The sequence below is a fragment of the Myodes glareolus genome, chromosome 3 (genome assembly GCF_982192425.1).
Source record: "Myodes glareolus chromosome 3, mMyoGla1.1, whole genome shotgun sequence".
NCBI classification, from domain to species: Eukaryota; Metazoa; Chordata; class Mammalia; order Rodentia; family Cricetidae; genus Myodes; species Myodes glareolus.
The window spans coordinates 27,357,386-27,385,119 of NC_142028.1; the positions used below are offsets into that span (position 1 = coordinate 27,357,386).

General features: G+C 48.6%; 2 protein-coding genes and 1 long non-coding RNA gene across 6 annotated transcripts; 1 reads left to right on the plus strand and 2 right to left on the minus strand.

Annotated features, from left to right (window-relative positions):
• Window positions 1-1,653: 1,653 nt before the first annotated feature.
• LOC146895288 (uncharacterized) lies at window positions 1,654-7,774 on the plus strand. Its single transcript, XR_015001003.2, has 3 exons — window positions 1,654-2,496; window positions 2,595-2,679; window positions 7,318-7,774. It is a non-coding gene; the product is annotated as an uncharacterized LOC146895288 (long non-coding RNA).
• Window positions 2,571-15,688, minus strand: Acrbp (acrosin binding protein). 2 transcript variants are annotated; one of them, XM_048444180.3, is made up of 10 exons: window positions 15,483-15,688; window positions 14,898-15,113; window positions 14,618-14,712; window positions 14,120-14,237; window positions 11,361-11,826; window positions 10,538-10,670; window positions 4,759-4,938; window positions 4,488-4,655; window positions 3,404-3,487; window positions 2,571-2,909 (listed from the first exon to the last, which is right to left on the minus strand). In XM_048444180.3, the coding sequence occupies exons 1-10, from the start codon at window positions 15,523-15,525 to the stop codon at window positions 2,787-2,789; spliced, it is 1,626 nt and encodes a 541-aa protein (XP_048300137.1). In that variant the 5' UTR covers window positions 15,526-15,688; the 3' UTR covers window positions 2,571-2,786. The 2 variants fall into 2 exon arrangements, with proteins under 2 accessions (XP_048300137.1, XP_085543252.1); XM_085687126.2 differs by lacking the exon at window positions 3,404-3,487.
• Window positions 15,689-16,392: 704 nt separating this feature from the next.
• Ing4 (inhibitor of growth family member 4) lies at window positions 16,393-25,598 on the minus strand. Of its 3 annotated transcripts, none has more exons than XM_048444184.3 (8): window positions 25,460-25,598; window positions 21,543-21,614; window positions 18,616-18,782; window positions 18,336-18,441; window positions 18,064-18,169; window positions 17,702-17,849; window positions 17,388-17,449; window positions 16,393-17,275 (listed from the first exon to the last, which is right to left on the minus strand). In XM_048444184.3, exons 1-8 carry the CDS (start codon window positions 25,494-25,496, stop codon window positions 17,236-17,238), a joined length of 738 nt encoding a protein of 245 aa, XP_048300141.1. In that variant the 5' UTR covers window positions 25,497-25,598; the 3' UTR covers window positions 16,393-17,235. The 3 variants fall into 3 exon arrangements, with proteins under 3 accessions (XP_048300141.1, XP_048300140.1, XP_048300139.1); XM_048444183.3 differs by having other exon boundaries at window positions 18,327-18,441; XM_048444182.3 differs by having other exon boundaries at window positions 18,064-18,172; window positions 18,327-18,441.
• Between the last annotated feature and the right edge of the window lie 2,136 nt (window positions 25,599-27,734).

Sequence of the window (27,734 nt, forward strand, 5' to 3'; positions counted from 1 at the left end):
GTGGCTCGTGGTTGTATCTTCCGCTGCCTAGGGCCCACGGGCATGCCAAGTGTTCTCCCTCCGTGCCAGCACACATCCAGTTCCTCTATCAGCAGTGGCCTGTCTGGATGCTTCCTCCTCTCCCTCTGCTGTCTCAGGCTGGGAGCTCCTGGAGGCAGGGAGCTTAGGGTCGTTCCTGTCTGCATCTTTGGGCTGAGCATAGCCCTTTGCTAATCAAAGGCGGTGTTTTTGGAGGTATCTGGAAAAGGTTACATGAGTTTGGCAAGCACTAGGCAAAATGCAGCATTAGAATTGTGCTGAATGGGAAGCCATGGATTGACCACTCCAGCTGACTGAGGGTGCATAAGGGGTGCCTTATTCTAATTGCCTGGTTTCCTTTGTGGGGATTGAATCCAGGATGGCCCACGCAGGTCAGCAGGTGCTCTTCCACTAAGCCACACCCAGATCTACTATTTTGGGCACATTTCAATTTTCTATTTTTGAGACAGGTTTCATTATGTATCTCCAACTAGCTTAGAACTCACTCTGTAGACCAGGCTGGCCTTGAACTTACAGAGATCCTCCTGCCTCTGCTTCCTGGGTGCTGGTGTTAGAGGTGTGCACCATCATGACTGGCAATCTCTTGATTTTTTTTTTCTTAAAGAAATTTTATGCTTCAGAAAACCACAATTGGTCACAACGCAAAGATGAACTGATGCTGGGGTGCCCAGCCCCAGTGGATACACCGACAATACACTTCCTGCACCTAAGGTTCAGGAAACGTCTCCGAAAAGGGGTGGAAAGAACCAGAGGAACAGGAAGTCCAATGTGAGAACATGTCTCCTAGAAAAGGGAAACTTCACCCATGGTACCTCAGCAATATGGCTGCCTAAACAAGATCTGAACAATGACAACACTAGTACCTGGTAATGTGGAAGGGGGAATGACCGCCAGGAGTCCCACCTCTGGACTAAGAACTGCTGACCGCTAATGACGGCTGAGAGAGGGGGAATTAGTCTTTCCTGGGGATGAACCCCTTAATTAACTTAACCAATACCAAATGGTCAACTCTGAAACTATGTATACACAAGCAACACTAAATGGTCTCAGCAGATTGTGTATGTGTGTGTGTGTGTGTGTGTGAGAGAGAGAGAGAGAGAGAGACAGAGAGAGAGACAGAGAGAGAGAGACAGAGAGAGACAGAGAGAGACAGAGAAACAGTGAAAGAAGAAGAAACCATTAACTTGAGAGGGAGAGAGGAGATAACATGGCAGGAATTGGAGAGAGGAGCAGGAAGGGGAGAAATTAAATTTTAACTAAAATAAAAAATAATTTTTCACATATGTGTATCCTTGAGTGTGTCTCTGTGTGCAAGGTACATGCAGGTGTTTGTGAAGGTTGGACGATAGCATTAGACCTCTGGAAATTGGAGTCACCAGACATGGGTGCTGGGAACCAAGTCTGGGATTTCTGTGAGAGCAGGAAGTATCCTTAACCATTGAGCCTTCTTTTCTTTCCTCTAATTTTGTTGTTCTGGTTTTTTGAGACAAGGTCTCTCTGATATATAGCTCTGGCTGTCCTGGAACTCGCTTTGTAGACCAGGCTGACCTCGGACTCACAGAGATCTGCCTGCCTCTGCCTCCTGAGTACTGGAAATAAAGGTGTGCGCCACCACTGCCTGACTTGAGAATGTTTTTATTATGAAGGTGTGGATGTAGTGTGTGTGTGTGTGTGTGTGTGTGTGTGTGTGTGTGTGTAGGCAATGTGCAATCATGCCATGGTACCTGTGTCAACACTGTGGAGTTGGCTCTCTTCTTCTACCTCTTAACATGGGTTCTGGGGATTGAATTTAAGGCACCAGGCCTGTTAGCAAATGCTTTTATTTGCTACGCAATCTCTCTAGTCCCCCACAATTATCACCCCTTTAGGAAAACAGGGTCTCATGTAGCCCAAGATGACCTTAAACTATGCAGCCACGTATGACCCTGATCCACTTCCCATGTACCACCACTCCCGAGTGAACCCAGGGCCTTGTCCATGCTAGGCAAACACTCTGCCAAGTGAGCTACATCCCCAACCCCAAGTTCTGTTTCCTGTTAACTAGAATGCCGCTAATGACGGTACATGTACTTTCTCCAGCTGTACAGCTTTGTGAGTGTCCAAACTCTTCCAGGCCAGTGCCTAAGCGACGCTTCAAGGTGCTTCATCATCGAGACCATCTGGCAAAGCCTGTACGCTTGTGGCTTCTGAGCTCCAGTATGTCGCTTCAGTTTCCTCCCTCCACACAGAGGGAAGTGCGAGATAAGTCACACTTTCTGGGGTTGATACAATCTCAGGCTTCGGTCTTGAGAATCCCACATTCACATGAGAGCTTGTGGGGCCCAGAGCTTCAGAGATGAAGGCCAGCATACCTTCTCGGCCCCCCCTGCTTCTCTTGGTGCAGGATGCTTCCTCAGAGCTGTCCCCAGGACGTTCTTGGTGGAGCCCTCCCAATGGGAGGGAGTCTGGAGTCTGGAGGTGGATGGTGGATTCCTAGGGGGATGAGGTGGCGGTGCTGAGGGTGGGGACCACACTAAATAGAGCACATGGGCTGAAGATAAATGCTTTATTCGAAGGTATTCTTCAAGGCACGTGGAGCACCCATCATGGACCTCTCTGGAACTGCTGTCCCAACCCAAGGAAAAGGTGAATAGGAGTCAGGTAAGAGACCTGTGAGGGGCACCTGGAAGCCTACTGACAGATGAGGTCTAAAAGCAATGGAGGAAGTGGAAAAGTCGGGCTGGGGTGGGGGCAGCACAGACCCCAGCTCATCCAAAGTGGCCTAGCGCCAAAGTGTTAAATTCTTGGTTCCACCGAAGAATAATCTCCTCGCTTTTAGCCAGGCTCAGCACGTTGTAGTTCTCGTTCAGCATACATCTCATGCGTAACACCTACAAAAGGATGGCGTGTACGTACGTAGAGTACGTACGTACGTAGGGGAGCACGACGTGAGGAGCGGTCAGAGCCAGGGCAGGTGGTACAGGGCAGAAAGGGATGCAGACGGGGTTTCAATGGTTCACCCTCCTTTAAGACAGAGGAGGCCTAGACTCAGAGAGGAAGTAAGTACTGTGGGCTACCTACTGAGCGAGGCTGGGAGGCCAGACAAACTCAGCATCCCATCTTCAGGCCAGCCAAGGGCGTCCCACTGGGTCCTCCTGGGCCCAGCCCTCTTATCTGTGCTAGCTTCCCTTGCCTGCTCCTGCCTGAGAGGACCTGGCTCCCTCCAGACTAGGAAGAGGAGGAGGCGCTGTCTGGAGGTCTCTGCCTCAGAGACACTGACAGGGAACTGTTTCCACAACCCAGCTCCTGGAAGAGAGGGTTCAGAACAGACCCTCCCAGGAGCACGAAGGGGCTACTGAGGGGCAAGGACCGGGTCGGAGCTCACCTTTCGGTTCTGGCTTTTCATCAGGCACTGTTGACTTTTGAAGGAACAGTAGTTTGGGTACTGGACATAGTCTGTGTCACAAATCTGAACCAGGAGCCAGGGAGAGGGACAGAGTATCAAAACCCTGACAGGACACCAGTCTCTAGATTAAGGGTCATGGCAGTCCTGGGTGGGCCAGGGCCCTAGAGAAGCAAGTCGTGCCTAGCTGAGGTGTACCCCACCGTGCTTTTTGCCTTCTTCCACCCTCAGTCCTGGGTCCTCAGAAAACAGTCAGGAGGGGAGGGGAACCAAGAGTGTCCTATTGGTCAGCTTCCTGGGAATACAAAAGGAGGTAGCTAGGGGTCCAGCACATGAGTGGTCAAGGGCTCGCTTAGTATACAAAGGTCCTGGATGCATGCCTACCAATGCACACACGCACACACACATGCACTCACACACACACACACACACACACACACACACACACACAGACGAGAGTACAGAACATAGGAAGGTGACCCAGTTAATAGTCCAATGATCAAGAGGCCCGAGGGGGAAGGGCACAAGGACCTTGGATGAGTGATGGTGGCTCAACCGCTCCCCTGCAGACCTTGTCTGCTGTCAAACTATGGAGTGGGCTTGGGGATAGGTGATCAACAACTCAGAGGTGGCAGCTTAGGGGGGAGGGAAATGCACTGGTATTACTGATGGGGAAAGCACTGGACAAGATGGGAAGAGGGCTTCAGGAGGCGAGTTCCACAGGGTCGGGCAGAGTCTAGGCTTTCACTGTAGCCGTGAGTGAACTTTGGCTTGCAGTAGGCCGTGACTTGACCAGTGCCACTCAGCAGACCATGGGTACAGTTGGGGGCAGAACTCCTATCTCTATCTCGCCTCCAAGTCTGGAGCTTCCTCACTGCACAGGGTTCCTACTGCTTTGTTGGGTGTGACCCCGATTTACTGGCGAGGGGGATCTGTTAAAGAATGGCAGGAAGCCACTAAGGACTGGGTCTCAGAGCCGGGGCCCCAAATTCTGGCTTTCCAGAATAAGTTCCTAGGGAGAACCAGGAGTGTCTGAGGGGGACAAGGTTGCAGGAAAGTGTCTGACCTTTGTGGGGAGATCCCCTTCCTGGAAGCTAAGGAATTCAGCCCTGAGCCAGTTGGAGACTCGGTAATCTTCGCAGCCCTTCAAGGCAAGCCGGTTACACCAGAAGTCCGAGCTGAGCCCTCCATACATATCTAGCCCACCAAAGCGGCCTCTTTCTGGGACCTTTGCCTGTGGACATGAGACACATGAGAGGCACAGGCCTCTCTACCCCCAGACCTCCTTCCCATGGTCCCTCCAGCCTTCCCTGCCGCAGGCCTCCCGGCCGAGGTACCTGGTTGCCGGTGGATATGCTCTGGGCTGAGAGGAAGGGGCTGATGAAGGGTATCTTGTGGGAAGCACCACACCGCTGCCGCAGCACGGTGCCCTCCGTGTGGCACTGCTCCAGCTTCAGGGAGCAGAAGGCACAGAGCGGACAGGCAGGTGTGTGTCGCCGGCCAAGATTGTCACAGACCTGGGGCAGGAGTTTGAGTGAGAGGCTGAGTCTCGGCAGGTCACCCTCTCCCCTGCATCAACCCTCCAGAGCTCACAGCAAGACGGCTGTTGCTCTCTGCCCTACGGCCTTTTGCTCATCCTTCCTAAGACTCCCTCGGGGACCTCCCCTCAGTTCTCTCGGGATGGTTTCCCAGCTCCTAAGTAAACGTCATCTGCAGGTGGAGCTGCAGGTGGAACCCCCATCTTTAATACCAGCTCTGGTTCCTTCCCCAAGCTCCAAAGTCTCCTTGCCAAGTAACTCACAGGCATCTGACATGGGGGAAGGGAATCCACCCTTGCTTAAACAGCCCAAGAAGGATCATAACTCTCCTCTCTGTTCCATTAGTGATCGTGCTAGCAATATTTGCAGAGGTCACAGTGCTGGCCAGCAGAGGTAGGAGTGCCACAAGACTGAGAATTGCCTGAGCTACTTGGCAAGACACTGCCAAAAGAAAAAAAAAAAGAAAAAGAAAAAGAAAGAAAAGAAAAAGAAAACATTCAGGGATTTACCCTCTTGGAAGGCAGAGGTAGGAGGATCAGGAATTTCAAAATCTTCAAGTTCTAGACCAGCTTGACCTATAGAGATCCTTTCCAGCTTGGCCTACAGAGGTCCTTTCTTTAAAAACAAAACAAACAAACAAAAACCAGCCAGGCATGGTGGCACATGTCTTTAACCCCAGCATCCTGGTGACATTGATAAGTGGATCTCTGAGTTCCAGGCCAGCCTGGTCTACATAGTGAGACGCCGTCCCAAAATCAAAGACACCAAAGGCACGCCATTAATCCCACAAGTACTAACAAATAACACTGGCACTTACTCATGAGGAGAGCGAGGCTCCATGTGGTTAGGAACAATGCTCAGAGTTGGACATGGATCCAGGTCTTTCCATCTCTCAGACCCGCTCTCCATCACATGCCTAGTTCCTTTCGGAGTGGGATTACCCATCTCCTAGCTGTGCTGGTCCTGAGTGTTCCTCAGCACAACCAGAAACTTCTGGTCAAGTACACCTTCATCCCACCATCACCCAAGGTGCAGCCTGAAACAAGGCGTGGGCTCCTTTTCAGTCCCTGCTCACCCTGCAGCAGCAGGCGAGGGGGACAGCAGCAGGACCCTGACCCCGGACTTTTATCAGTTTTCCCTTCCCTGCAGTGTTAAATGCCTCCAGGAACAGCAGGGCTTTCAACGTTAGTACCCTATCTGTTTGACTTTGTCTTCTGATACTATGTGCTCAGGAAAATGGACTCTGTTCCCTTATCCAAGCATACTACCCTGAGTCTATGACCTCTGAACTTACGTTTCTAAAACAATCTCTCTCCAGCACACCCTCTTATAATACTGCTGACTCCACGTAAACCTCCCGCGTCAGGCTCAGGTTCCTTCCAGCCAGAGAACATGTTCATTCCGAGCTCTTCATGAACTTCTGGGTCCTGCTTGCTGCAGAGCCTTGTGCATGCTATTCTCCCTACCAAGAACCCACCTCTGGGCCCCTGCTTGTGCCTTGTTAACTCCCTTCAGGTCTCAGCTTAAACCCCGGTTCCCTGAAGAACATTCTCCGATCACTGCCCTCATGCAATGTTGGCGACACCAGCTGCTCTCTCGGCACCCTCCCCTCATCCCCATAACAGTGCTGACCTCCCAGTGCCCAGCTAGGCTTGGCACCAGGTGCCCTGGATATGAAAGCACTCTCCCACTGGACACACCCCATCTTTTTCTCCCCAACTAGTTTCCAAGAGAGCAAGCATTGAACCTGCTTTGTACCCTGCTGGCATCCCGAGTGTCAAGCGGACGGTTGGTGCCCAATCAGTGTTAGCTGAAGAAACAGAGGAATGAGTGGGAGGTTGGCTCTCGGTGGTTGTTTGCTGAATTGTAGTGTTTCAAAACCAAGGAACTGTGCGCAGTAGGGTGCACCTGCACACCCAACTACTGCCTACTCCCGAGGCCAAGAGGGCATCTCTTGAACCTCAGACAATATCAACGACAGAAAAGGGACCCTTAAAAGCACATATCTTTCTGGGACTGGACTTGCTAAATGTGGAAGAAATGTTGGAACTGGGATCATTTTACAGATTCCCTGAATTGCCGTGGTGGTAATCTTGGCTGTCAACTTGACTAGACCTAAAATCAACTAAGAGGCAAGCCTGTGGGCATTTCTCTAAGGGATTTCCTTGACCAGACACTTTGAAGTGGGGAGAGCTAAATGCAGGGTGGCAAACCAGATAAAAGGGTGAAGGGAGAAAGCAGCTTTCCGTTTTGGCTCCTTGCCTTCACCCTCACCCGCAAATCCATCTATCCTGTTGCTATCAAAGATGCATTCCTTCACTAATCTCAGAATCTACTTTCTTTGGGATTCCAACGTAGATTGAAGACCAGCTGCTCCCCAGGAACCTTCTTCCCATGCTTTAGTACCTGGTCGGGACTGCCGAGACACCCAGCCTCGTGGATTGAGCTACCACCAGACTGCTGGCCTCTCTAGTGTGGGACAGTCGTGGCTGGACCACTCAAATCATACCATGTAAGCCAATCAAATACATCCCCTTCGGACATGCTCATTCTCCGGGTTCTGTTCGTTTAGAGAACCCTGATACAGACTGTGGCACCAGTCCCCAGGATGACAACTCTCCCCCTGGTGGCAGGCACCATTGTGGAAACTGCAGTGTGTTTCCCTTCGTTGAATACTTATGGAGTTTCTGTTCCTGTATATGCCGCTGGTGAACTCACCCATGGACTTAGAGTGCCTGATCCACCACCATGGTATTCCACAGCTTTGCTTGTAATTAAGGAACTCACTTCTGAGCCAAGTACGGGGCCAGGCCCCCCCCACCCCCCCACCCCCACCCCCCACCCTCCACCCCCACTCACGAAATTCACTGTTTCCCACCATCCTGAAGAGAGCCGGCTTGGCAGTATGGTGGAATGGGCTTTTTGCTTTTTCCATTTTGTTTTATGTGTATGGATGTTCTGTGTGCATGCATGTCTGTTCACCATGTGTGTGCTTGGTGCTCTTGGAGGCCAAAAGAGGGTGTCAGATCCCCCAGAACTCGAGTTATAGATGGTTGTGAATCACCATACGGGTGTTTAGAAATAAACCTGGTTTCTTTGGAAGGGCAACTGGTACCCTTAACCACTGAGCCATTTCTCCAGCCCTTGAAATGGATTTTTTTTTTTGCGGCGGGGGGGGGGGGGTGTCGAAACAACCCTGGCTGTCCTGGAAGTCACTCTGTAGACCAGGCTGGCTTCCAACTCACAGAGAGCCACCTGCTTCTGCCTCCCAAGTGCTGGGATTAAAGATGTGCACCACCACTGCCTGGCTTGGAATGGCTTTTTAAGACAGTTACAGCACCAATCAGATGGGAGCAGCGTAAAGCACTGGGGTAGTGTTTTCCAGAAGACTGCATATGCTTTGAATCAACCTCCAATACACACAATTACTTCTTCCATAGCCAGAATTCATGGTCTAGGAATCAAGGAGTGGAAATGAGGGTGGTACCACTACCCTCATCTCTAGTGGCCCCTAGGAACATATTTTCTTCCTGTTCCTTGGACTCTATGCTCTGCTAGCCTAGAAGTTGTGGCTCCATAAGGGGAGCACTCCTGTCAGAAGTCACAAACATTACATTTCATTAGCTGCTAAGACCCCCCTCCCCCCGCTGCCACTTTGGGGAACAAGTCCCAAGATAAGAAAGGAATAGATGTTAGGAGGGTGATTGATCCAGTCTACCAAGGGGAAACTGAATTCCTTCTTCACAGTGGAGATAAGATCTTGTCTGGAGTGCAGAAGACATTTTAGGGCTCTGGTTGTCAATCTTCCTTGTGCTGAGACCCTTTAATACAGTTCCTCATATTGTGGTGACCCCTAACTGTAAAATTTTTTGTTGCTACTTCATAACTGTAATTTTGCTACTGTTACGATTCATAAAGTAAGTATCTGATATGCAGGATATCTGATATGCCATCCCCGCAAGGGGTCGACCCACAGGTTGAGAACTGTGGCTTTAGGGCATCCTCTTGGCGCTACCACGCCCTGCCCTGTGATCAAGGACAATGGGAAACAACCACCCAATCCAGGCAGAGGGACAGGATCCCAACCCTTCATGGACAGAGGAATAGGTCACCCCTCCATTCTAGGTGCTTTCTGAGGGGAGGAGGCACCGAATGAGTGGTAGAGGTTACCAATACTACCAGCTAAGGCCCTGTGACCAGTCACGGAAGTGAGGATTGTAACTGATGTCTTCCTATCCTGTTTTGTTAAGGACATGTTTGTGCATATGTACACATATATTAAGCAGACATTTGTGTTTTCTTTCCTCTATTTCTTTATCATGTAATGCAACATCCATTAAGATAATATTAATGCTTGAGTGTTGTAAGTATATATTATCATATGTAAATTATGGGACACTAGAAGACCAAGCATTCCTCAAGGGATTTTACCACCTATTCTTAATGTGTTTAGTTATATGTGGGGTGGTTATAGCACATGTAGGCAGAATTATAACCTTGTCGTTTTCATGTGGAGAATAAGCACGACAGAGATGATTGGGTGTCCACTGACAAGGGGTGAGTTTCTCGTGGTTAATCTTGGTTGTCAACTTGACAGGATTTGAAATCAACTAAAAACAGCCACTGGGAACTCCCGTGAGGGATTTTCTTGACCAGATCATTTGAAGAGGGAAGACTGATCCTAAATGTGGGCTTTACCGGGCAGTCGTAGGCCAGATAGGGAGATGGGAGAAGGGAGCTTTGCTCTGGCCTGCTTGCCTTCATGCTTGCTGGCAAGTCCGTCTATCGTGCGGAGGTAGCATTCCTTTACTGATAGTGGAACCAGTTTCTTCGGGCTTCCAGTGGAGATGGAAGACCAGCAGGTCTGGAGGAATCCTCAGGCCTCCAGTGCCAGTCTGGAACCGCTGAGTGCGTCAGGCCGCACAGATTAAGCAACTACCAGATTCTTAGCCTCTTCAGCCATTGTTGGACTACATAGACTGTATCACGTAAGCAAATCTAATAAATCCCCTTTTAACATACACTCATCCTTTCAGTCTGTTTCTCTAGAGATACAAACGGTTTCTGTTATGTAATGGTTTTGGTACTGGAGACTGAACCTAGGGTCTTCTGCACACTAGGCAACTGTTCTACCACTGAGCTTCATCCGAGGCTGGGTCTCACTAAGCCATGTTCATTCTGCGGCCTATTCCACAGAGTGAACATGTGACTCTCTCGCTTCAGCCTTGGGAGCAGCTGGGGCTATAGCCCGCACCACCAGAATCAACAGGAATACGTTCTATGAACCTTCTGGAAAGAAAAAGAGCCCAGCTAGGTACTGAAGATGCTGACTAGCATTCAAGGGATGGTTTACAGCCTAACAACTTCGAGAGCTGAAGGCTGCAGTCAAACCCAGACTGGCTTCCAGACTGGGTCTGGAATCTTCTTCCTCTGTGGCAGCTGGAGATGTCCTTTCAAGGAATCTCTCTAAGCTATCCCTAATGCTCTCCTTGCCCAGCCCCTCACCCATGGCTCACACAGTACCAGGCCCATGGGATGTCCAGTGGCATGTATCCATTAAATAGCATGGTGGACATACCGAATCCCCGAAGCCAAGGATCTCCTCCTCCATGAAGCTCCAGGCCTTGGCTGTGGGAGTCATGGTGCAGGTATTCTCCATAATGGAATAGCATAGCACCATCATGGTCTCCGTGTGGGGCAGCTTCAGGAGGCTGCAAGAAGACAGTACAGACTGGTGGGGATGGGCTAGAGGGCTGGGGCAGAAAAGCCACATCCACTCTTCCCCGCCGCTGAGCAGTTGGGCTTGGTGACATGCATTCAGCATGCTTAACATAGAGGACCTCCATCCTGCAGCCTGAGAGAACCTGGGACCAACTGCCTACTTTATACAAATGAGGACCTGGAAGTCCAACATGGAGAAACAGTGGCTGGAGATGGCTCAGTGGTGAGGAGCAGTTGCTGCTCTTCCAGAAGACCCAAGTTTGGTCCCCAGCACCCACTTTTGTAGCTCACAACCACCCATTTACTGTAGTTCCAGGGGATCCGACGCCCTCTTCTGACCTCCATGAACACCTGCACACATATGCATAACACACACACACACACACACATACACACACCTAAGTAACAATAAATATTAAAGAACAACAACAACAACAAAAAGGAAAAATAACTTTCTGAAGGCTTTAGTGCTAATCAAGGTCAGAGATAAGACCAGAACCCAGGGTGGGGCTTAAAACAAGGATGGGCACAGAACAGGAGGGGCCCGCCATTGCTAGCTTTGCCTGAAGCCTAAGCAGGTCTGAGTGGGTCTGGAGACCAAAGCTGGTAAGTGGGCTTCGCAATTCCAAAGATGGCAGCAGGGATGGCAGGGCCCATGAAGAAGTCACAATTTCCTGTACCTGCCAGTGCTTTGGCTTCTCCAGGAGTTATCGTTCAGTTCATTCATTGCATCCATTTCCTGGGCTGACCGAATAAGCTCCTGGATGTTCTCCATCATCAATGGAGGAGAGTCCACTTCTCGGACCCGGGGAGTAAAGGAGGACGAAGGGTTGGAAGACAGCGATTCAGACTGAAACTTAGGCTCTGAGTCCGACTGCAGGTTGGACGCTGACTCCAGGCCCTCCTCTGTCCCCTGCCCCTCTTCCTGTTTGGCTTCTTCCTCCTCCTCTTCCTCTTCCTGCTCTTCCTGCTCCTGCCCTTCCTCTTGCTTGTGCTCCTGTATTTGCTCCTGCTTGCGCTGCTCCTGGGCCTGCTTGCGGCTGCCCAGCTGCTCCTTGCCCCCCAGCGACAGGGACGACTGCAGCAGTTCCTCCACGTTATTGTTGAGGCGCTCGGGCCACGACTGGAAGGCCTGGCGCTCCGTGGCTGCAGCAAGGTGTAGAAGGGACCAAGAAAGAGAAGAGCAAAGATCAGATTTCCTTCCCCTGGGGAAACCACGTTTATCTGTGCCACCATGGCGGTATGGGCCTGTAATCTTAGCACCCGGGAGGTGGGGACAGGGGAGGACTTCAAGTCTAGCCTCAGCTACATATTGAACAGAGGCTATACAAGGCTGGAGACCCTATATAAAACCAGTATCAGGACAAATTGTGTTTGTTTTGTTTTTTAATCAAGAAATGGAGGGAAAATAAAATTGGGGCTAGAGGGTAATTGCTAACGTGCTTGCAAGCATGGAGACCTGAGTTCAGTCTTCAGAGGATACATAAAGTCTGGGTATGAGGGGCTGGAGAGATGGCTTAGTGGTTAAGAGCGCACTGCCTGCCCTTCCTAAGGTCCTGAGTTCAGTTCCCAGGAACCACATGGTGGCTCACAAGCATCTGTAATGAGATCTGCTGCCCTCTTCTGGCCTGCAGGCATACATGCAGACAGAATACTGAGAATACTTTATACATATAATAAATAAATAGATTTTAAAAAAAAAGTCTGGATAGGCAACATATGCCTACATGTGCTGGGAAGGTGCAGACAGAAGGATGCCGAGGATTTACAGTCTTGTCAGTGAGCTCAAGGTTTCTTTCTATTAATTAATTTTTAATTTTTGGTTTTGTTTTTTTGAGACAGGGTTTCTCTCTGTATCCCTAGCTGTCCTGGAACTCTCTCTGTAGAACAGGTTGGCCTGAGAGATCCACCTGCCTCTGCCTCCTGAGTACTGGGATTAAAAGCGTGCACTACCACCGCCCAGCAAGTAATTATTTCTTGGGGGACAAAGTCTTGTTATGTAGTCTCGACTGATTTAGAATTCAGAGTTCCATCTACTTCACATGTGCTGAGACTAAAGGCCTGTGACACCATGCCAGCAACTCGGAGTTTCTTTTTCCTTCCTTCTTTCTTTTTCTTTTAATGTGTCTATTTTTTTATATTTTTATTTTATATGCATTGGTGTTTTGCCTGCATGTATGTATGGATGAAGGTGTTGGATCTCCTGGAACTGGCGTTACAGACAGTTGTTTTTGTTTGTTTTTTATTTTTTGCTTTTATTTTCAAGACAGAGTTTCTGTTTGTATAGCCCTGGCTGTCCTGGAACGCTCTCTGTAGACCAGGTTGGTCTTGAACTCAAAGAGATTCACCTGCCTCTGTCTACCAAGTGTTGGGATTAAAGGTTTGTACCATCAACACCTGGAGTTACAGACAGTTGTGAGCTGCCATGTAGGTGCTGAGAATTGAACCCAGGTCCTCTGAAAGATCAGCCATTGTTCTTAGCCATGGAGTTATTTTGCTGGTCACGGCTCTAAGTTTCATGAAAGAACCAGTCTCAAAAACTAAGGTGGTCTAAGCTGGACATGATGGTATATGCCTTTAACCCCAGCATTCTGGAGATTGACGCAGATCTTTGTGAGTTCTAGGGTAGTCTGGTCTACACAGTGAGTTCCATGCCAGCCAGGGCTACATAGTCATACTCAGTCTCAAAATAAATGTGGTGACTGAGGAAGACCTTCAGTGCTGGCCTATGACTTCCACATGCATGCACATGCACGCACATGCACGCGTGAATATAGTTACATATACAATCAATACATATCAAAAGATATCACCATAACAAAAGTGTTGGTGGTGTCACCTTTCCACTTGCCTTACAAGTAAGTGTACTTGTTCCCTAGAACAAATGTTCCCTTTACTCATCTAGAGAATACCTTGTATTCTAAGGAACTAGCAACTAATTCCTTCTACTTGAATGAGGGGGATACTAGGAATCAAACCCAGAGCCTCATACACGCTAAGTACAAGGTGTACCATTGAGCTATGCTCCCAGTCCAAATATTCTCTAAAATAAAGACATTAATTTACCAAAGGCCTAGAAGGCTTTTATTTTTATTTTCATTTTATGTGTATGAATATATGTCCAGGCACCATATTCATGCAGTGCCAGTGGAGGCCACAAGAGGGCGAAGGATCTCCCAGGACTGCCATGTGAGGGCTGGGAATTGAGCCCAGGTTCTCGGAAGAGCATGCAATGCTATTAACTGGAGATCTCTATGAGTTTGAGGCTAACCTGTCTTTGGAATTAGGAAAACCAGATTCAGACAAAGACCTTAAGTAACAGTGGAAGAAACTCTAGGACGAGAGAGCCTTGACTTATTTCAGGCAAAGCAAAAGCTTCTCCCCTCCCCGACCCTGTGAGCTCTGGGAACTGTGGTTTCCCCACCCTGGGAAGGCTCACCTGAGGCATGGGATGCCATGGCAGAAGTCATGGTGGTGGGAGGAACATCTGCCGAAGAGTCTACCTCCTTCAGAGTGTTGGGTGATAGGATGGAGACTGGCTGGGAGCACCGGACCCTCTGCAAGGGAAGAAGAAAAATGGGAACGCCTTTTCCAGAGAGCAGCCATCCCTGCTCCAGAGGGATTGATTCCTCAGACCCCTTCCAACCAAGTAACAACTCCCACAGCTCCTGGGTGAGAGGAGGGAGCAGAGCTCCTCTAGGGGCCTCTAATCCTGAGAAAGGGCGTTTGTTCAGGCCTGGTGCCAGCCTTCACTCTTTCCCAGCTTGGCCTCTTCCTGAATCCCTTCTCTCCTTTCCGCACAGGAGCAAGGGCTGTTCAGCCCCCGAGGAGAGCAGTCACCTTGGCAAACTGACAAGGAGCAAGACCTAAATGATGCCCTTCCTCAACTTCCTACCTCTACCTTGGTTCTCGATCACCAGATTGAACCTTTTCTCACCTTGGCGTAGTAGACATGGTTGGAGCAACGATACTGAGCAAATTGGCAGAAGGACTCAAACCAAGGCGCATACGGGAGGTCAGAGCAGACAGCACCTGAGGGAGGACAGCATCCGTGGAGAGAGGTTACAGGAAGGCCGGGGCTGGAGCAAGGTCTCCACAAGCGGAGATCAGGAGCTGCCAGCCATATCCTTCCCCTGCCTCCTCGATGACCACGAAACTTTTGTCTTGAGCCTAGTTGGTCTCTGGGTGTCTAGAGTTCCCACTGGTCTGGCCCTCACCATCTGGTACCAATCCATGGTTTTCATATTGGTCCAACTGGACGAGAGTGGGGTTCCGGCAGCCGTGGGTTGCACGGAGGCGGCAGGTGGTCTCTGCCTTCCAGGTTGGGGTCAGCAGGGCGAAGAAGCGTTCATATTCAGGCGACGAGAGAGGGCTGCCCGGAGTGGAGGTCGATAAATCGTCAGTTGGAATTGGTGTTACAGGCAGGAGTCGCACTGTGGGGAAGGGGGACAGACAAAAATGGACCGTACCCCAAAACATAATCCGCGTCCAGTGGCCAGACACAGACTAGTAGACTCCTCATGAATTAAGAACTGGTAGGTAGGTGTGTGTGAGAGAGGGGGTCAGGCCGTCTTGGGTGATGTCTGATGACTATAGTGTCCCCAGCAACTTCTAGGGACAAGAAATTAAGATCCAACCTTTCCCAAGCCATGAAGTGGTTCAGTTCGACCACATGAAGACAGAACCAATGAAAAAGGGTTCTCAGGAGGCAGGGACCTGAAGCCCTTTTGGGAGCATAAGGAAGCCCCAGGGAAGATTCACCCGCATTTTCAGACCAGGGCAGGTCAGCCCTAGCCTCTCACCTTCCAGAAGCAGCAGAAGGAAGCCTGCAGCTAGTTTCATCATGGCCCGGGAAGACCCACCCGCGTTTTCACACCGAAGCGACCTCCAACGGGCCAAGCCTCGGAGAGCTGTGAGTCACGGGCTGCTAATGCGGATGCCCAGGCGCGCTACATCCGCTACGTCACAAAAGGTGAGGGCGGGGCCGGGGCACGAGGTGAACTCCTGTGAGCTGCACCAGTTTCGGGGTCTTGGTCCGAAGGCAGGAGTCACAGGCCTTCCATCCCTCTTCAACCGAGTAAGCCCTTTGTTGCTCGGTACTGCTTTCTTTGAATTTATCTTTGCGCTGCCGGGAATTGAGCCTAGACCCTTGCTTCTCCTACCAGAGCTAAAACCCCAGCCCTGCGTCCCACTTCCAGCTCTAGACCGCGAGGTGTGTACTTATCACCTCTTCTACAGCTACAGAACGTGGGCTTAGGGAAGCAATGTTGTACAGAGACCTAGTCGGTGAGTATAGGCAGCACTCTGGACAGCAGAGCTGGAGTGTCGGAAACAAAAGCCGGGACGACCTGGCCAGGAGCTACAGAGGACACCTGTAGGTAAGACACAGGCCCAGAGTTGGGCAGTGGTGGCGCACACCTTTAATCCCAGCACTCGGGAGACAGAAGCAGCTGAATCTTTGAGTCTGAGGCTAGCCTGGTCTACAGAGTGAGTTCCAGGACAGCCAGGGCTGTTATATAGAGAAACTCCGTCTGGGGTTGCGGGAGGAGAGGGACAGGTCCAAAGTTAAAATGAACACACGTGTAAGAATGGTTCAGCAGTCCAAGAGGGAGGGGACTAACACAATCCATTGGGGGATGGGAAGAAAATACTAGTTTTATATCTATTTGTATTTAAAAGAAATCAAGCTAACACTATCACAGCACACACATGTAACGCAAATACATGATTTATTGGAATCAGGTGAAAAGTGTTTCACGGAGAGCATAATTACAAAGTTCTGAGTCCCCCGATGCAAAACACCCCTTCAGGTGGAGAAGGTGTGGGTGCCACAGGACAAGTACCATTTTGGGTTTCATGTCTTGTCCTACTTCTGGCAAGCATTCTCCTGCCTCTCATCCAATCCGGAGGATGCAAAAAGAAAGCTTATCACATGTAGGGAAATCGTTTCTACAATAAACACAGCAGGCTAGCATGGACAGCTTTTATTTACCTACCCCAGTTCCTTTTACATGTGAGTTATCTGTGTTCCGCCTTGGCCCTCTCCCATTCAAAGTCAGGAGAAATCCCCGGGTCACATAGGAAGGGGCAATCACTCAACTAGGGCAGAGCCCCAGTGATCTAGAAGATCCCTCACCAAAGAGAAGTTTATCCTACCTAGCCCTGGGAGGGGAAGAGAAGGAAGGTTTAGGAGACCGGAAGAGTGCCCCACTCCACTGCCCCAGTCCTTAAATACAAAGCAAGGGGAATGAAGAGGACCCTCCCTCTGAAATACAGCACCAACCTCACCACGGAGGCAAAAGGACAGCGAGTGGGATTACTTCCCTCTGAAGGAGAGAGTGGAAGGAGAGCACATACCGTTAGTGGCTGTGGCACCCTCCCTACCGGGGTTTGGATGCAGCCTCAGCACCAGGAGTGGGGAGGGGGAGAAGGGGTGACGGTACTGCACTGTCGACATCTCCCTGGACCCCCAGCGCCCCAGCAGAGGCAATCCTCTCTGTCACTAGCCCGGGTCAGGGGGATTCGGAAGAAATCTGGGATGGAATCCAAGGAAACCTATTTCTTCTTTCGTTCTTGGGAGCAGCGTGGGCAAAACCTAAAGAGCGACAAAGAAGAGCAGGGCAAGCAAAAAGTAAGTGAAGCCTGCGCGCTCTTCTGCTCAGCTCTGGGACAGTCCGTCCAGCTCCTGCCACAGCTCTGCCACTTACCATTTCCCTCGAGGCTTGGTCGTCAGCCCCACACAGGCGAAGTGGAACCACTCGATGGAACACTGGAAAAGGCAGATGGAACACAGCGGTCAAGAGCCTGAGCAGGGTGGAGGAGAGGGGAGCCACCTGCAGACTCCTGAGAGGAGCCCCTTCACTCCCGCCTTCTGGAGACTTCCTGCAAGTCCCAAGGCAGCCCAGTCCAACCACTGTTCCCTTCTGCAGTCCCTCTCTCCAGTGGAATCACCTCCTCCTCTTATTTCTGCCCTCATGCCCCTCCAAGCTCCTCCCTCAACCCTAAGGCAAACGGTTCTCACATCTGGGTTGTCACAGCCAATCATCTCTCCATAGGAGACCTGGTGACAAAGGCAATATGTGGGTTCGTTGGGATCCACAGGCATATCCAACACATCAGAGGGGTGGACACTGCCAAAGGTCACTGAGGGCATCCCATACTCAGGGCTTCTGCGTGCCAAGAGGAAGACAAATGTCACCTGCAGGAAGGGAAGCTACAACCTGAGCTCTGAGGTGGCAGAAGATCATGGTGAAGCAAATGACGTATGGCGTCTTCTCCATCCAGCAGACACCAAAGTGACATAGAGAGTTACTGGCACAGAAGACAGGGGAGGTGGCAAGAGGCAGTACCGGCTGGGAGGTGGGAGTGCTCCGGCATACTCACGTGCGCACAAGTTTTAACTTCTTCTGGGCAGCCTTGGGGGCTTCTTCGTCTGAGTTTTTCCCTTTGGAACGGGCACGGGCAGCTTTTTTCTCCTTTTGAGTCCGGCCTTCTAGGAAGAAAGGGTAAGCCAGAAGGCAGAGACAGAGAAATAGGTTAAGTCCTCTTTGCTCTGCTTCAGGCGGTACTGCTCCGTCATCGCTGAAGCTGGCCTCTTCTCCCTCCGAGTCCTCGCCCGCATCTCACAGCCCCACCCCCCTCCTCACTCTTTTTGCCTTTGCTGGAAGAGCTGTCATAGTCACTTGACTCGATCTGTTTCTCTTTCAGATCAGCCTCAAAGCGGGCCAGGTCTGTGTCCAGCCGCCGAATGTGTTTGTCCACCTGTGGGGGAGGGAGAAGGGGAGAGGTACAAGGCCGGTTCCAGTGAAAGGAAACAGCTAAGGCAGACTGATGACTCTCCCAGACCCAAAACAGATCCCAACACAGCTGCAGGAGGGGTCGACGACCCCGAGGATTAGATGGGAGATAGGTGGGAAGCCATGAACAGGGCCATACCATCTCATAGGTCTGCATGGCAAGCTGCACCTTGTCGTCACCAAATTCCTTGCACTTGCCATAGGCCTCCTGGATCTGTCTGAGAAGGGCCAATTTTTCCTCGGAGCTCAGGCTGCGGGCGCTACTCATATATTCAGTGGCCAACTTGTCAATTTCAGCCTTCAGGTCTACAACAGAGACAGAGGCCTGGGTCACAATGGCCCCTGGTGCCTAGATGAAACATATGTCTTCCTCTTGTTCTTTGGACCTTTTCCATCGGCCATCAAAACCTTCCAAATGAATGTACTGAGCGTTCACAGGCAGCGTGCCTTGTATTCAGGAAATGCAACACTGAAATTTTCTGAACCTTTTTTGGTTTGAGACAGTGTCAGTATGTGGCTCAGACTGGCCTTGAACTTGGGATATCCTCTTGCCTGATTCCCTAGCACTGGGAGTACAAACAAGTGCCACCGTGCCTGGCTGAGATTAAGGTGACTTCCAGGTGCAGAAAACATGGCTGCCAGAGATGGAACTGAGACTACCAAAAGGCATTGTGGGATTCTCAGCCGTGTTCGTGTTAACATGAAGCACATTTCTGAGGATGGTTCACGATGCTGCTTTGCAGGCTTGCTTGCTGTGTGCCTCCTGAGTTTGGTTCCAAAGGCCACCTTGTTTCTTGTCTTAACCACATCCCCCAAAGACCTGACTGGGCCGGTCACTTACTGGTGCTGTGGCCTCCAGAGTTCTCTCTCTCTCTCTCTCTGAGATAGGCTCTTGCCTAGGTTGGCCTCGAATTTATGATCGTCCTGCCTAAGCCACCAGTGCTGGGTCTGAAATTTTAACATAAGGTCCTAATTCCTCCATGAAACGCTGCTTCCGCATCCTTACCACCTTTCTTTTTTCTTTCTCCTTTTTTGAGTACCCAGTCCCATTCTGTAGCTCAAGATGTCTTAGAACGCACTATGTAGTCCAAGCTGGTCTCAAACAAAAGCAAATCCTCCTGCCTCAGCCTCCTGAATACTGAGATTACGGTCTGAGCCACCGTACCCAGCTCGCTCATCTTACTTTGCTCATCAGGTGTAACTTACAATTCTTGTCATTATTTTTCTGTTTGTTCATCTTAGATATTGCTTGAAACACCTTAATACTAGAGGGCTAGTGATGTCCCAGAACACGGGCTTGAAGAGGTCTACTCCCTAACATTAGCTAGGGCTCATACAAATATCAGTGGAAAGAGGCAGAAGGCTGTACACAGTGCAGCCCCAGACAACGGGGAGCATCTAGAAACATGCTATGATCACACTTCACTATATTCCAGGCCTTTAGAAGTGGGAAAAGCATACAATTCCATAATCTCTAGCTGGTCTCTGCGCATGGACTCAAGAATTAGAATTTCAATACAAAGAAATCCAGCTGATTCTCAGCATCTGGTAGGCAGTTGTCAGTGGCAGATGTCCAGGATGTTAGGTAACAGTCACTTTTCATGAAAAAAATTTAGCCAGAGCAACTTAAGACATGGCTTCACATATCCTAGCCCGTTACGTCTTCAAACATGGCTCCACAGAATGGAATGTGAGACTTACACGTCCTGCAGTAGGTACGGGGACTCCTTCAACACGAACTTTAAATCTTTAAATCAGGTTGGAGCAGACCGACCTGAGCACTGCCTTCCTTAGGCTCCAAATGGATAACTCAGTGTAGTCAAATCTGCTCCACGTCCAAGGCCTGAGATAATATCTAACGCATCTATGAGTGGAAGAGTACAGGACAGAGCTCCTGATGGTAACTGAAGCCTTTTGTTTTCTTTCTCTTGCTTTATTATTGGCTAGTTCATTCATGCATGCATGCATGCATTCATTCAGAGAAAAGGTCTCATGTAGCCAGGCAACCTTAAACTGGGTGTGTACCTTAAGATTTGTTTTTGTTTGTGTTTTCCCGAGACAGGGTTTCTCTGTAGCTTTGGAGCTTGTGCTGGAACTAGCTCTTGTAGACCAGGCTGGCCTCGAACTCATAGAGATTCCCCTGCCTCTGTCTCTTGAGTGCTGAGATTAAAAGTTTGCGCCACCACTGCTCAGCTAGATCCCCCCCCCAACAAGGTCTCACTATGTAGTCCTAGCTGGCCTGGTACTGGAATTCAGTATGAAGACCAGGCTGGTCTTGAACTCACAAAGATCTACCTGCCTGTGCTACCATGCCCAGCCCTTCCTTTTTCTCTTAAGAGCTTCTCACAAAGTTCCTGTCAACCAACATGAACTGTAGTCTGAAGCCCTGTGTGTTTTATGATAACATGAAAACACAGTGAGACATAACTTGTGTTTATCATGCGCAGGTAACACAAACAGTAAACATGTCTAGGGCTGGTGTCTTGAATTCTTGAGGAAGTACAAAAATCATAACATCTCTGAACCTTATTTACATATTTATTTTCTGTGCATAATTTGTATGTGCACAATGGCTTACAGGTGGTGGTCCACTACATGGGTGCTGGGATAGAAGCTGGGCTGCCAGGCTTGGCAGCAAACACCTTTCCGCACTGAGCTCTCTTGCCAGCTCAGCATCTCTAACTTCTTGAAACATTGTGCCAATACTCCATTTGATGTAGAAAAGCAGAAATGAGGATGACCATTATCTTCTTTTAAGAATTCCATAAAAGACAGGCTGGAGAGGTGGCTCAGTGGTTAGGAGCACTGGCTGCTCTTGCAGAGGACCTGGGTTCAGTTCCCACCACCCACACGGTGGCTTATAACTATCCTTAACTCCAGTTCCAGGGTAGCTGCTACTGTCTTCTGACCTCATGTGTACCAGGCACATCACATGGCACACAAGCATACATACAGGCAGAACAAACTCTCTCTAAGTCACAGTCCTCCATACTGTAGCAGGTGGAAAGGTACCAGAAAGCAGGAAAACCAATGATGATCAACAAGAGCCTGTTACTCCATACATACCCTCCGTCCTCTGGTCTAGGTCTCTCATGAGCTGAAAGTTTCTCTGTAATTCAAATGGGAGGTTTTCAATACCTGGAAAGACAGAGAAATACAGTTGCTGGACTATACACAGGTCTTGGGACTGAGTTATATCCCTGGCCCTAGAGCTCCTTTTAAAATAAAGCTGGAAGCGGCGAGACAGAAGAAGTAGGAACTCAAGTCAGCCTCAGCTACATAGGGAATTTGAAGCCAGCCTGGGTTACATATGATATTGTTTTGTTTTGTTTTTTTGAGACAATCCTAGCTATTCTGGAGTTCACTGTGCAGACCAGGCTGGCCTCAAACTCACAGAAGTCCAACTACATCTGCCTCCTGCGTGCTAGGGTTAAAGGCATGAGCCACCACGCCTGGCTTAAGATACTGTTTGTCTTTTAAGACAAACCAAAATAGAACAAGCAACAAAATAAACAAATAGACAAAAGTAAAGTGCAGGGGCTGGAGGGATGCTCAGTGGGTAAGAGCACTGGCTGTTCTTCCAGAGGACCAGAGTTTGGTTTGCAGCTTCCATGTTTACAAGTGCCTATGATTTCAGCTCTGGAGGAATACAGTGCTTCTGGCTTACAAGGTTATGTGCATTCACGCATGTACACAAAGACAACACTCACACAGATGCATAATTAAAAATTATTTTAAAAATCATTTTTTTTTGCTGGGAGGTGGTGGTGCACGCCTTTAATTCCGGCACTCAGGAGGCAGAAGCAGGTGGATCTCTGTGAATTCAAAGCCAGCCTGGTCTACAAGAGCTAGTTCCAGGACAGGCTCCAAAGCTACAGAGAAACCCTGTTGAAAAACAAACAAACAAAAATTCGTCTTCTAAAAATTTGTAATTCAACATTAAAAAATAAAGTATAGTTCAGTTTCCCCTCATCTGAAACTGGATTTTTTTTCTTTTGGTGACAGGGTCTCTATAGCCTAGGCTGGCCTCAAACCTGTTGAGTAGGCCAGGATGACCAATAGTGAATTTCTGATTCTTTGTATATCTACCTCCCAAGTGTTGGGACCTAATAGTCCTGTGTCAATATGCCAGGCTGACGCAGTGTTGGGGATCAAACCCAGGGTCTCCTGCATGCTAGGTAGGCACATCCCAGCCCTGAAATGATGGGTTTACTCGTGAAGGATTACTTTGCCTTTTCTCAAAAGAGAAGACTTGACTCTCTTTTCCAATACCTTGTCTCTGTATAGCCACCCCACGCCCTTCGTCTTTGGGGGCATGCTACTGACCAGTTTTCCCTCTGTTTTCAGTTTCTGCCTCCATCTTCCTTGCCCTCAGGTTAGAGAGTCACGCTAGCTCATTGGCACTCGTTGTGCACACCCCTTCCAGGAACTACTCAGTGCTTGTGCCCTGCACTTCCTCCCTGCTTATCTCACTTGGTCACCACCCCCCCCACCCCCACCCCCGCTTGCTCTGCCCTTCACAGCCCCTCACCTTCACCCAAGCTCCCCGAGAGCTCCCCTACTCAGTTTCTGCTCATTCTTCAAAGCTCAGCCCAGAACCCAACTTCCCCAGACTCTGGTAGGCTGTCAAGGCGGTCTAGCTAAGACTTTTAGTAGTTATTCAACCATGATTAAATAAAACAGCAACTCCGTGTCTGTCTCCCAAACTTTCCAGGACAGATACACGTCTGCAGCAAGTTTTAATTTCCCTCATATTTAGAATTGCCATGTATATAAAGTGCCCAGCGAATACTTGAATAAATGCATTATTAGCTAAGCATCCCCACAGAAGCAAAATCTCTTCCCATTATTTCACCTCATTTTTTCCCCCTTTGGTGGTGGTGGATACTGAACCTCAAACCCAGGGGCTTGCACTGGTAGGCAAGTGTTCTACTGTCAGATTTTTTTTCTTTTCTTTCTTTCTTTTTTCTTTTCTTTTTTTTTAGGGATGGTCTCTTTATGTAGCCTTGGCTGGTCTAGATCTCACTATATAGACCAGGCTGGTCTAGATCTCACTATATAGACCAGGCTGGTCTCAAAGTCAGAGAGCTTCCAAAATGCTGGGATTAAAGACATGTGCCACCACATCCACCCACACTTTTAAAGTCTTTATATGAAGCCAACTCAAACTTTAAAAATGTTTCTACTATCTAATCTATATGGGAAAGTAGAAAAGGACAAGATCTCCTGAGTAAATTGGAAGCTTGGGAGCCTTGGGAGAGGGTTGAAGGGGAAGGGAGAGGCAGGGAGGGGAGCAGAGAAAAATGTAGAGCTTAATAAGAATCAATAAAATTTAAAAAAAAGTTTCTAGGGCTGGAGAGATGGCTCAGAGGTTAAGAGCACTGACTGCTCTTCCAGAGGTCCTGAGTTCAATTCCCAGCAACCACATGGTGGCTCACAGTCATCTATAATAAGATCTGGTGCCCTCTTCTGGCCTGCAGGCACACATGGAAGGAATGTTGTATACATAATAAATAAATAAGTCTTTAAAAAAAAAAGTTTCTACTAAGTCAGGCATGGTGTCACATGCTAGCAGTCTTAGCACTGGGGAGCTGGAAGGAGGGCCTGGAGTTCAAGGTCATCCTCAGTACATCTCAAGTTTGAGGTCAACCTGGGCTACATTAGAGACTGGAAAAACAACAACAAAAAGGTGCATTTGTTTGTTTTGAGACAGGGTTTCCTCTGTAGCTTTAAGGCCTGTTCTGGAACTAGCTCTTATAGACCAGGCTGGCCTCGAACTCACAGAGATCCACCCACTTCGGCCTCCCGAGTGCTGGGATTAAAGGCGTGTACCACCACCGCCTGGCTCAAAAAGGTGCTTCTACTGTCTGAACTTCTCCAGTCTGCAGACATCAGGTCACTAGGATTATTTTAAGTCACCAACAGATTACCAAATCAAACGACCCATCTTTTGTCTTCCTCTAAAAGAAAATCTGAGGCAGCTGGTACTATCTTTTCATTCAAGTGATTTACTTCCTCCTAGTATTGCAAATATTAAATCATAGACCTTCTGGTAATGTCAACACTGGTCTCGTATCCTTTAAATACTGTTTTCTTGAGATTTTGTCTCTCTTAGTTCCTCATTGTCTTTTACCTGAATACTCTTTGTCAGAGACTTTATGCCTATGTCTAAGGCAAAAAATAAATACATTGACTCCTGAATCTCCTACCCTGCTGATGATATGGTTTATCTTATTTTCCAAGCAGAAAAATTCACCTTGATTTTTCCTAATTTCTTAATCACGAAGTCATTCAATCAATCTCGTCATGTTTAATATCTAAAACTTTATGGCTTGCATTTCTGACTTGGACTGTTACCATAAACTGATCAGTTACTTTCCTTTATTAAAATGAATACCCTACTTTAAGCTTCAAATATCTTAGTTTCGCATAAAACACTGTTTAACCCACTTCCAGTTCCTGCCTCACTTTCCAGTCTCTCAACACACACTTCATTTTATGAGAACTGGATTTTGTTCAAGTAAAGCACTCCAGTTTAACAACTCAAGTGGTCGTTCCACTCCATCTACCTTAGTTTCACTAGAAGTCACTTTGGGGACATAAATGACTAAAGGAGACAAGCTGTTCCAAATGGCAGTGAGTGACAATGGCCCCGCGCAACTTAGGAGGAAAATAAATCTATCCCGAGGCCAGGGACCCTGAAGAACAGAATCAGAAAATACCTTCCCTGCTACCCCTATCCCTTCAAAACACAGTTCTGAGCCTACCGGGCAGTCCAGCTCTTCCCTCGTCTACATCATCAGCGAGGCCTCTATTGCCACTGCCCCGCCCCCTCCTTCTTCACCCTCGAATAAATCCTCCCACGGAAACCTTTCCCAACTGTGAGCTTCAGACCACTAGGACCTCAAAGCCATAGACTCTGTCAACCCGGACACTTCACACCACTCTGTGACCCATGACCCCCTTCTTCAGTCAGCTCTTACTGTCCAGATAATGTTCCAAATACATCCCAGCAGCCATCTTGAAGCAAAACAAAGCAACTTCCGATCCGCCCCGGAAGTGACTAAAACAAGACAGGCACTGAATCCATTCTCTGATTACAGTCTTTCCGTATTTAAAAGAACTTCCGCCCTTACTAAAATATTGCCCCAGAGACATCCGCCCTACACTGAACGATCGCCCACAGCGAGGCTGCTTTAGCCTGCTTCCGCCCTTAAGACGCCAGCACGTTACAGAGACAGGTATGACATCACGCGAGGTCGCCATTTTGCATTCTCTAGCAAACTTTTCTCCCCTTCAAACAGGCATGTTTGATAAATGGGGAAGAAACTGCTGTCTAGAATTGTATTCTGTAAACACCCCCTTTCAGCCAGTAGGGAACCTAGCTATTTTGCTTTGCTTATTTTGAATTTGGTAATCAAAGCTGAAGCAGGTATAATCTCTGAGACAAGTACTTTCTTCCGAAGTTGTCAGGCTTTGTAAAGGATTTCCTTATGTAGCCCTGGCTGTCTTCAAACTCAAATGTCTGCCTGTCTCTGCCTCGCGAATGCTGGGATCAAAGACGTTTGCCACCATACCTAGTTAAAGTTCCTGTTTTATATACTCAACGTACTTTTACATAGATCATAACATGCCCTGGTTTTGCAGTTGTGCTATTAACGGGAGATCCCACGTTTTTGTTTTGTATTTTATGTATGATGTTAACATGATTCTGAAAGAACTGGGTCATCAAGTTTTATGACAGTTTGACCACTTAGACGTCACCCATCCTCCTGTTAAAACTAGCATCCAGTGTACAAAAGCAAGAGCCTGGCAGGTTGCTGCTACCTTAGGGAAACAAACTCAAATCCAATAATGTAATAGTGGCGGTAGATTCAAGATAGTTGTCACCTATATCTAGTTCATGTGTCTTTCACAGTAATTACACAACACAGCATTTTTTTTTTTGATAAAAATTTAGCTCCCTTAGACCAAATATGTAAAAAAGGTCGCTCACTACTGAGCGGATGCCAACGCACAGGAATAGGATGTGAACCCCATTCTAATTACAAGAGCATGCTGTTGGGATAACTGAAGCTCTGCCTACTCCTTTCTATACAATGAGTAGCAGTAGGCAACATTGTCATTGAGTGGAGTGGGAATGGACATTCACCCATAAAGGTACTTATTCCCATTCTTGTGATGAAAACAGGGCTGCCAGAGACAGTAGTCAGCGAGAGGAAAAAAAGCATCAAGAAGCTTACCAACAATGGCACACTGAGATACTGTGTCCTAGATGCCTTGTCACAAACTGAATGGAATTTACCTATCCACATCACTAGGTAATGACTGTTGGTCCGTTCTCAAGTCTGAGAACTTTTGTCAACTTTCTCAGTACTGTATGAAGGACTTAATCTTCATGAAGCAGTCTTGGAAATTAGGCCAAATCCTCTCATGGTAGACTGTGAGAAGTCTTAGGTTTCTTAATCATGCTCTGTCCGGTACAACTGTCTTCCACTGAGGTGAGCATGATAACCACTGTGTTATGGGAAGCTCACTCATTTTGAGTTTTCTTCAGTCCTAAGCCCAGTAGCTGGTTATGGTTTCCTTCACTGGAAACATTTGGTCTTAGGCACTGCAGTCTAATGACACACATGTGTACACAATGCCCAGTAGAATTTGGGCAAAATAGGGAAGGCACAATTAGTGCAGGTCCTTTGAAGAGGCCATACTACCCCACCCCACCCCTTTTTTTGATGGTGTGGAGGACAAAGGGTAAGGAATATATGCTGTTTTGTTAAACAAAACCTTGCTGTCACATATGTAGGCAATGCAATCCCGATGTCAGAATTTATACACAAATGTTCCTAAACTTGATATGGCTGGAGAGTCACATGGAGGCTTATCACACAAGCATTCATTCACACATTCCAGTTTCCGTCCTTAATGCTGTCCTAGTTGTCAAGTTGGGAGCATAGGCCCCAGCCCCAGGGCCTGGTCTGGACTTCAAATCCCAGCAGGCCAGGTCCTGACCACTCCCCAGGGTATTTAAGTGATGTCCTGAAAGAGGAAGGTTTCTGTGGCTTCCTGGTTCCCCCTCGGAGCCACTCGAGAGCGCAGAACTCCCATTAAACCTGTATATTTCTTAATTTGGCTTATTTTGATTTGGCTTGATTTGGAATTTTGCGTCGGCAGGGAGCTCGCGTTAGGAAATATTCCTAACACTAGTATCTTCCCCAGTCTTTTCCCACGCTAGCTTACATCAGTAGCTCACTGCTC